Below are 10,198 nucleotides of genomic sequence, written 5' to 3'. Positions count from 1 at the left end.
GAAGGAAGGCCCGTTAGGGCATTTAAGAAGCTCCCGTTGTTCTCTGATCGGGAACATTAGACACAGTTCGAGCAACACGTGAAGTAGCCCTTCGAAACCGTCTAATTTGAGATGGATTATTATGACCGTTAACATTTTAAAAGTCAGGATTAATCCGTAGAGATCCGACGGCTAGTACCCCTTTTCACAGAGTAAGCGTGAAAGGAGCCTGCACCAGTTTTCTTCACCAATTAAAATTGTCAAACGAGCCATGCCGGCCCGGGCTGTAACTGAATTGGTTAGTCAATGAACCGATTCGAATTAGAGAGATTTAAAGAAAGATTAGAGAGTTAAAATTAAACTTAAGAGCAATGAGATTATTTTTTAAAAAAAATATGAATGCATTTTAGGTATTTTTTAGGAACAATCCAATTCAACCTCTGAATAAATGGATATTTCTTTCCTTATCTAACCATTCAATGAATCATGAAACTCAACACCATCAGAAAATCTGGCCAAGAATGTCATAGTAAATGGTATAACTACATTCAAAACAAAGTTCTCAAACGAATGAATATATTGGCTACAAATTAGGAAGGTAGCTCAAACAAATCGCTTGCCACTTCATATATCAGATTCATTATTAAAGTGCTTGCCACTTCATATAACAGATTCATTTATTAGAGTGCTAAGTCCAAAAGTCGCATCGACATTAAAACTATTGCAACAACATCAGCTGGTTCTTTGCCAGCTTCCTTATTTTTGGAAGCTCATCATCAATGACCATCGGCTAAAGAACCAATTTCACCATGTTCAGCTTCCTAGGCATCCTTCCTGGCATAATGTCGACGGTACATGGAGTCGACCTTCATGAGGTAGAAGGTTCCCGGTGTCAGTAAGCTTGTGTCTCTGCTTGTTTCGTAATCCTTGGCTCCGTATCTATGTTCCATCAACTTCAGTGTCTCCACAAACTTTTCAGGTGGAACCTGAAGAAGCAAAGCAGCATGTGAATTCTCTTTGAACAAGTAGAAAGAAGAAAAAGATCAATTTTGCTTCATCTATGGTGCATATTATAGCTATGCAAAACTATGAACAAGGACATCAGTTGAAGGTTATGCAATTCAAACTGTTGGTTAGTCCTAGCAAATTTCAGATGTTTCCAAATCATGTCGATATGTTTTGGTGGTTCTAATAATTATGAATTATTTTTCAATTATTGATTAACTAGAAGTTGCATCTTAACATTCTTACTCATTCTCTATTGCCAGAATGGTTGCTCTAAGATTACTTCAGAAGAATAAATTGGATTGATTCCAATGGTCTCTGGACTGTTTTCTTCAACTATTAGACAGGGTTACTAAAATGTACCAAAACAGATAAAGGAATAGTCTTTCTCAACCTCCCAAGTTTGTTGCTCACATTGGATGGCTTAGCGAATTTGAACAAACATTGAGCATGCATCTATCTATGAAAGCAGTTATGCAACTTGAGGATGAAACATGAAAAGATGAAACCACCAGGTAGTAGGAACAGAAGCAAAAAAGAATCATTAAGCGCTTTTTAGTTGAACATTATAATTATCTGCTAAAAGATTAGCAGACAGAAAAAACCGAATTACTCATGATGCGATAATAATAATTAGCTAGCAGAATTGGAATCCAAAATCAAACAAGTTACATACCACATGTCTTCTCTCAAGCTTTTCTGATACATTGAGAATGGAGGCAATATTTGGCAGACTAAATGGATGTTGGCCTTCCTGAAGCTTGAAAGAAAACATAGTTGATGTAAGGCCACTTCCATATGAGAACATTACAATCCGCTGGCCGACCTACACAATAATTGAAAACCAAATAATTACCATTCATTTACGTTCTTGAAAAGTATGACAAGAAAAGAAAATAGTGTAGTTACCAGAGTTTTATGCTTGTTGTGAATAACAGATGCAAATGCAGCATAAAGAGATGCAGTGTACATATTTCCAAGTTGTTTTGGCAACAAAGTAGAGGGTTGAACTTTTGCATCATATAATGTCTTGGCAACTTGCTGAGAAACCTGAACAGTTTTAAGTAGGAATAAGCTAATAGGATCATAAATCTAAGATTCTATCAGACTAAACAATCAGAATAACTATACCTTTTCAAGATCACGACTTTGATAACTTTCATCACCAATCAAGTTTGAAAAAGGCTCAAGTTTCTCTTTTGCATCCTTCTCAACAGCACTAATGAGAAACAAGAAAACAGAACATAATCATCATCATTGAAGAAAGGATAAATTGCTATAATTATTATTTACAGTGAATATTTTCATCTCATATTGATCTCTTTTTAATGAGATTCTAAATTCAAGGATTTAAACTAGAATCTAGTATGAACAAATAAGTTTCACCTAAAACAGATTAGTCTCAAATTGTTCCATTTGAGTCCAATGAAAACTGGAACGAGCTTTTCTCTATCCTAAACATTGACAGCAGGGATCTGTTGCTAGGATGAATTAAAATACATACTAGGTACAAATTTACCTCGGGCATTCTCCATGCAATTAGTAACTCAATTATCAACTGATAACATGTTCAACCATGGGAATGTTGTGATGATCAAGTTCAGTTCATTTTGGTGATACTAATACGTCACATTTGGGATGCAAATGGTATGGGTACCAGGATTTAATTTCTTATGTGCCACTGCCCCACACAAATGAGGTGGGTGAGGAAAGTCTTTTGATTAGATAATAACCAACTAGTGTTATTATTTCGAACCCAGAAGGCTAAAACTGATGGATACTTTTATCTGGTATCATACATGAACCAGAGATAGAAAAAAAAAAATCCAAATAGTATTAAGCTTCATATAATTATGTGACATCACTACTGTGAACCTATAACTAGCATGTAAATAAACTAATGACAAAAGGATACATCAAGCTCCTTTAAGTATTCGCTGAACACTTAAAGATACGAAGTCGGGAGCGAGAAAATGAGAAAAAGTATAATTTTTAACAAGGTTAATGTATGTATTGTGAACAAAACTAAGAGGTATTTTCCTAAGAATGGTCAAGAAAATAAAAGGATAAGAAGTGTTGACAAGAATTAACCTTGTATTTCGCAGAAAGTCATTAAAGTAGAGACGAGCAAAGCTTTTCTGTACAAGCTGTTGTGAAACAATGAAAAAAAATTGAACGATTAAATTTTGAAGACAAAAAGACATAATAAATTATGACTAAAACTGATGTACCTTGTTATACGGAGAATGAAAAACAAAATAATCTGAATCAGAGATTGAAAACTGCTTTCCTTCAAACTTTTCAAATCTAACAACATCAAATGACTCAATTAGAGCACTTTCAAGAAACAAAATAAGAGAAGCTTTTAGAACAATATTCCATGACTTACTTGCTGCAGTACCGGTTATAACAAGCATCAAGGGCCATGAGGTAGCATGTCTGTGATAGCTTGCCATCAACAACCTAGATAAGTGCAATGAATATGAGAACCTTGCATATCAAGATTTTCATAACTAAAATCAGTTGAGCCTAAAGCCTTGAAAGAGATGCTTAAGAAAATATTTAAGCCCCTGGACATATTATAAAGAGGTTGGGAACTTAAAACCGCCACTGATTAATAATTGTATAGTACCCGGCAGAAAAAATGATAACTTAGACTAGGATTGAAAGAAAACAAACCGGATATTCACTTGCAAGGTTTGGCTTATAGAAATCATAGACATGACTCATATGGGTTCCCCTGTATTTACTTTCAAAAGCAAAAGGGGCATTTGGTCCAATCAGCATTGCAATGGCAGAAGCACCACCAGTAGGCCGAGCTGGCCCTTCTGCATAAACCTAGAGGAAAAGAACTAGTAGGTATAGAAAGAAACATCATATTGTCGTTAAAATTGGTTAGCATGAGAAAGTAAGCAGTTTCCAGAATCATACTGCACTATCTGTACAGACAACCAATCCATAGCGTCCATCCCATGAGCTACTTTCTACCCAGTTAACACAATTAAACAAGGCAGCTGTTCCGCCATAGCATGCATTTGTTGAGTCAACGCCTTCAACATCAGTATTACCATATTCCTGCATTTTTCAAGTTTAGGATGAGAAGTAAATGACCTTTGTAAGGAAACAGGAATAATTTGCACTTGACTGACTTTATATATCATGAAACAGAGAAATGGTATGGCACGTGGTTCCAAAAAACATAAAGAATAACTTGTAATTGATTGACTATATTTAACATGGGAAAAAGAATTGGCCCTTGGTTCCAAACTGTGGTCATCAAAACAATCTAATTCTCTTAAAAGATGTGTACTCTACAAACACAACATATGTTAAGAAGTGAACTATAAAATTACTGCCTAACCACAAGCTTGCCAAAGAGATGCACCTCAAATATTTGCATTATCCATGTCTTGATGGACTTGCTTTTGTCTATGACTGTCTCACTGCCAACTTCTAGACGGCCAATCTGTTTAGGATCAATCTGATATTTCTTTAGGAGGGATGTTACAACTGTCAAGCTGAACAGAATATAATTAGTATTCAAACTTAGCCAGAAAAATAAGGTGTCAAAAAATTTTATAAATCCAAATAATTCAGAACTGCCATTATCATCTTTAAGTACAGCCAGCATGGAAGTGAACAATGATATATAGTAGTCAAGAGAGGTATATTGTAATGAGCCACTGTGCAGCAAAATTATCAAAAGTTACATAGTTTCAGAGGTTATGAGTATTAGCTCTGAAAAAGTATAATTAGGTAGTATCCATCGTAGCACGACAAATCAATGAAGAAAATACACCTACAAATTGGCTACATCATGGAATCTTGATCAATTCTTCTATTTATGAGCTATGTAGCTACCTCCAAAACTAATATAGATCAAACGACCAACAAAAAGAAAAAGAAAACACTTAGGTAGTATATAATGACTCCTTTGTAGACTACCCAAGGCATTAAACAGACATTCTAACAACATTCCATCCAACTTCAATATGAAAACCCTTACGTCCTTCCCTTTTTATCTTGTGCGAACTGTACAGAATAGGTGGTTTGTTACCTCATTGAGATCACATCTTCCACCTCAGTGCAGAAGGCCATACAGTCTTGGCCAAGCCCAATAGTATACTTCCCTTTACTCGCCCCATCATGAACCTCAAGCGCTTCCTGCAGCGATAAAATGCAATATTATCATTAGCATAGATTCCGATTAAGAACATCCCGATACCGCAATAAAATAATTTACAAGGAAAATTATACAATTGTCCTAACATTCGTGAGGTAAATGCCAAGAACAATCGAAGAAAAGGCTGAGTTTTGCACAGGAAATCGGAATATATAGTAGACACAAAAACTAGTTACGACACACAGTTGTGTTCCCTTTTTATCCAGTTGGTGCCGCAAAACGCTCTTTTTTGAATTTGTTATCCATATACCCAAACATGTTTCGATTAAAAAAAAAACATGTTCCTCTAATCGCCAACAGAGAAGAGAGCGAACGGCCGCAGTTTAATAAGAAAATCCAACGAGAACGATTCGGCGCGTACAAATTGAAATCAAGAGAACGACAAAGGCCACAAAAATCCAGCCCACAGCCCCTTTCATCCTAAAAACTATCTCAAGCTAACCCAGCGATTCATGACCCGCCCAGGATAAATCCATCTCTACAGCCCCAGATCGATCAAAATCAGAAACAAAAAATAACTCAAAACCCCGACCGTGCCAAAGAAAGAACTCGAACCACATAAATCCACAGATCCGAACGACGCCGAATCGCAAAGAAAACTCGAAAAACTCAAACTGGCTCCGAGAGTCCGTACCTGTTGGACGCAAGACGGAGGGAAGTAAATGTCAATCGCGAGAATGCCCACATCCTTCGGCCTTCCCGATTCCATCCCAAACAAAGCGCAAACCCTCGTCCTCCTGATCGCTGCTTCTTCCGATCAATCGAAGTGCGCCTCCCCGAAGCTATCCGAGACCCGGACGAAACGTCGATGCCAAGCTGGCGGATGTGGCGGAGAGAAGAAGCGGCGGCCAAATTTGTACTCCACGGAGCAGCCCCGAGCCTATCATTCCGGCCATAAAATTTAGCGTTAATAACCGTCGTGCCACCTGTGGCCGACGGACTCGCCCGTGCATTGCCAACCGGATCGAGGGCCGGAACTATCGGGAGCCGCGCAATTCTATTGTCCGTCAGATCAAAATCCGACGGAGCATACGGGTCCGGATAGGGTAGGTGGAGAATAAAGAGCGCTCGCACACTCTCAAGTCTCAACGCCAACTGTCACATTTTGTTCCGGTGCGCACGTGGCCGATCTCTGCGTGTTGGGCCGTTCTTTCTATTAACCGGGCCGTGTTAAATTTATTTGTCATTCCTTACCCACTGTCATACCGTCCTATCATAACACTGCGGGTCCCATGGTTGACAAGTGTTCATATTTTTTTTATTGAGTGAGAAAAAGGATTTTTTTTTTTTTAATAAATTTAGCAACAACAAATAATATTTTAATAAATTGTGAACTTTTAATTTTGATATATTTGTATGGATAATTTTGATTTATTAACAAAAGTACTATATCATTAGTTTAATATGTTCCATACTTTCTAATTTTTTTATCAGGAATGTCAGTTTTAATAAAACTATCAATGTTTTATTATTTAAAAAAATCATATAAAATGTTACGTGATGCATATGAATTTGAGTTAGCATAAATTAAAAAGTGCATGCATTTATTTGAATATTATAACTTCATTAAATTAATCAAATAATTAATTTAAAATATATAAATATATCAACACTATGCTATATATTAAAAGAATTTAATAAATTAAACTAAAAAAATATGGTAAATTCATTATAATTAATCTGAAAGTATGAGTGTCGATCCTTAAAAAAAAAATATATATATATATATATCAAGGAAATAATAATTACTATAATAAAAAAAAATCAAGTCATGCCATAACTATAGTGGTAAAGGAGGGGTCCATCTAATTCGTGTCAGAAGCAGGGTTAATTATTAACGTGGAGATCAAAATCAAGATGATCAAATGTCATCGAGTTAACAAACTCATACATAATGACCGAGCGGAAGTTGACTATAATGGTCGATCGAGATAGGCAATGTCCGATAGACAGACGACTTCTCCAAGTAGAACGCTATGGTTAGATCGTCATGCGCTTAATATGGATTGAGGAACGAGATCGAAGCGCTTGTCCGATCAGGAGGAGACATTCTACTGAACCTAGTTACCACAGAGAAGAGCAGCCGAAGCCGACCTAGTGGAGTGGCCCCCAGTCGAGTGGCTACCCTGCTCGACCGAGCTGAGAGATCATTAGCGTATCTTTTAATATCCTTCTGGGAAATAGTGTTGCTGACACAAGACTAATATGTCCTTTCATGGGATGATTGGGAAAGTATACTCGTACCTTGGGGAGCGTACATATTGCCCATCAAAATACTATATAAAGAGGATTCATACGTCAACTAAAATACACATTATATATATATATATATATATATATCAATTTGAAAAGTAAGACTCTCAAATCACATGTCAAAACATACCAATATCAATAATTTAATCCTCAACATATGAGGTAAACTATATCATGATGACAAAAGGTGAATACGTTCGCCCCCAACGCCCTGTCAATCCGTCTCAAAGTCAAGACGGAGGAGGTAAATCACAGGTGGCTACTAATCTTTGGAATAGTAAGTAGCACATAAGAGAAGTATTTACTTCGTCTTTGTCGAAATTTGAACCCCAGACTTCATGATGATAATACTTCATGTGTTAATTATTAGTCCCATCAAAAAAGATATTAGGTAAACTATACCGGCATCAAGAGGTGCGTTATGCATATGAATTTGAGTTAGCATAAATTAAAAAGTGCATGCATTTATTTGAATATTATAACTTCATTAAATTAATCAAATAATTAATTTAAAATATATAAATATATCAACACTATGCTATATATTAAAGGAATTTAATAAATTAAACTAAAAAATATGGTAAACTCATTATAATTAATCTGAAAGTATAACCGTCGATCCTTAAAAAAAAAATATGAAGGAAATAATAATTACTGTAATAAAAAAAATCTAAGTCATGCAATAATTAGAATGGTAAAGAAAGGGTTCATCTAATTCAGGTTAGATGTGGGGTTAATTAATGTCACAGAGTCAACGGACTCATCCATAGTGGCTGAACGGAAATCGACTATAATGGTTGATCGAGGCAAACAATGTCCGATCGGCAGATGACTTCTCCGAGCAGAACGTTACGGTCAAATCATCAGACGCTTAGTACATATCGAGGAACGAGACCGGAGCGCTTGTTTGATCCGACGAAGACATTCTACTGGACTCAGTTACTACAGGGAAGAACAACCGAAGGCGACTGAGTGAAGGGGTCCCCAGCCGAGTGACCACCCCGCTCGACCGCGCGGAGGGATCATTGATTTATCTCTTAGTATCTTTCTGGGAGATAGTACCGCCGACACAAGGTATGGTCAATAGACGGATTGTACAGCGGAAGTTTCCACTGTCTTATCAGGGATTTACATACTTTGTTAAGATATGATTTCTGATATGTCCTTTCATGGGATGGTTGGGAAAACATATTTGTGCCTTGGAGAACGTGCGTGTTGCTCAACAGGACACTATATAAAAGGAGTCCATGTATCCACAGAGGTATATATTATTCACTATTCATTGGCAAAAGGTGGAACCGCCACCCTAGCGGTCCCCTGACCCCGACCCCACAAGATTCCAGAGGGAGTAAATCACGATTAATGCTGGGCAGGATAGGTGACCGGGGGTCGAAGGAATTTTTGGCGCAGCACCTAACCAACTATTTATGCATATGCTTATTGTTGCTCAATTTTCTTCCATCTTTCTAATGATTGACTTAAGCGTCGGAGGGTCAACGCCGGAGGCCCCTTCCCTAGTTCAGTACTAACATTTCTTGTATTATAGAATGGAACGAGATTTATATTCAATCAACAAAGAAGCAGAAATCATATTTCTAGTCAACCATCTTTATAATTTTTAGACAGACCATATAGTATCATATAGCAAAGATTATAAATAGATAATATTGAATTCACAATAATAACCATACCAAGCTCAAACTGTCATCTCACTTAGCTTCGGTTAAGTTTGTGCTTGGACTCGACCGTAGCCCCTCTCCGATTCCACTTCAATCCCAAGTTGAGTTTCAATTTGAACTAGTGAATTCCTCGGTTAAATTCATCCGAAAGATAGCTTGGTTGATCTGGGTTACGGTTCGACCATAACTAGATCCGCATCTAATCGAATCTGCACCGGTCACAAATCTATCATAATCAAACTGATGTAGATCTGGTTATGATACAACTGTAGTAGTGATTCAATTCAATAAAATCTGATCCTCATTCACTGTTCATGTTTCTGCATCGCCAACTGCTTCATTGTACTTTTTTTTATAACTTTAAGGGGCATGTAAGGATTTATGCCTAGAGGGGGTGTTAAATTGTCCGTCACGCACCGTGATCTCAGCTTTATTTATAGATTTTTTTTTTTCAAATTAGGTGTTGAACTTTTAAATCATCCACCGTGATTTTTTTTTTAGAATTTACTTTAACGGCAGGTGAAAATTACAGTAAAGCTAAATTGATCTTTTCACGTTCGATGTTACTTCGTGTATCAATAATTTTAATCAAGATTTATGAGAAAAATATTTTTATTGACATAAAAAATATCATCATTTTTAAAATCATTTTTATATTAAACATATATTTATTATAATTATAACGTGTTAAAATAAAAACATTCAATTTGTTAAAAAAATCATATAAAATATTTGTATATAAAAAAATGTTTATTAAATTAATCAAGATTATTTCAAAACTATTACAACAAGTAGTTAATGACGGCAAAATAATTCTATGGTGATTTGAATAATATTACAAATATTTTGATAAATTTAAATAATTTTAATCGAAATATTTTTTTATACATATAAAATATTCTTTATATAATATTTTTGATATTTTTTTAAAAAATGTTACAGTTTAAGAAATAAAAAATATATTATACTATTATTTTTTTAAAATAAAAAATAAAAAACAATAATTAAGAATTTAAACATTTTAAAATTGAAGACATGGAAGTTTGGATGATAACACGTCATACACTAATTCCGAGCGTCCCACATGATTGATTTTATA

At 35.7% G+C, this 10,198-nt stretch overlaps 1 protein-coding gene across 1 annotated transcript; it reads right to left on the bottom strand.

The window, feature by feature from the left end:
- Positions 1–503: 503 nt before the first annotated feature.
- Positions 504–6,073, bottom strand: LOC121998607 (hydroxymethylglutaryl-CoA synthase-like). Its single transcript, XM_042553593.1, has 12 exons — positions 5,802–6,073; positions 5,042–5,148; positions 4,370–4,502; positions 3,916–4,059; positions 3,664–3,822; positions 3,374–3,447; positions 3,216–3,291; positions 3,076–3,131; positions 2,116–2,203; positions 1,894–2,034; positions 1,661–1,810; positions 504–965 (listed from the first exon to the last, which is right to left on the bottom strand). The coding sequence occupies exons 1-12, from the start codon at positions 5,874–5,876 to the stop codon at positions 801–803; spliced, it is 1,368 nt and encodes a 455-aa protein (XP_042409527.1). The 5' UTR covers positions 5,877–6,073; the 3' UTR covers positions 504–800.
- Positions 6,074–10,198: the final 4,125 nt, after the last annotated feature.

This window comes from Zingiber officinale, chromosome 6A (genome assembly GCF_018446385.1).
Source record: "Zingiber officinale cultivar Zhangliang chromosome 6A, Zo_v1.1, whole genome shotgun sequence".
NCBI lineage: Eukaryota > Viridiplantae > Streptophyta > Magnoliopsida > Zingiberales > Zingiberaceae > Zingiber > Zingiber officinale.
The sequence above is the reverse complement of the archived record's forward strand: the minus strand, read 5'-3'. Positions and strand labels throughout refer to the sequence as shown.

Excerpts from the sequence above, each read along its gene's own strand:
- LOC121998607 (XM_042553593.1), bottom strand. The coding sequence starts at position 5,876 with ATGGAATCGGGAAGGCCGAAGGATGTGGGCATTCTCGCGATTGACATT. Across the intron at positions 5,149-5,801 it reads CTCCGTCTTGCGTCCAACAG|GAAGCGCTTGAGGTTCATGA; the intron begins GTACGGACTCTC and ends TTATCGCTGCAG. Across the intron at positions 4,060-4,369 it reads GGATAATGCAAATATTTGAG|GAATATGGTAATACTGATGT; the intron begins GTGCATCTCTTT and ends TGAAAAATGCAG.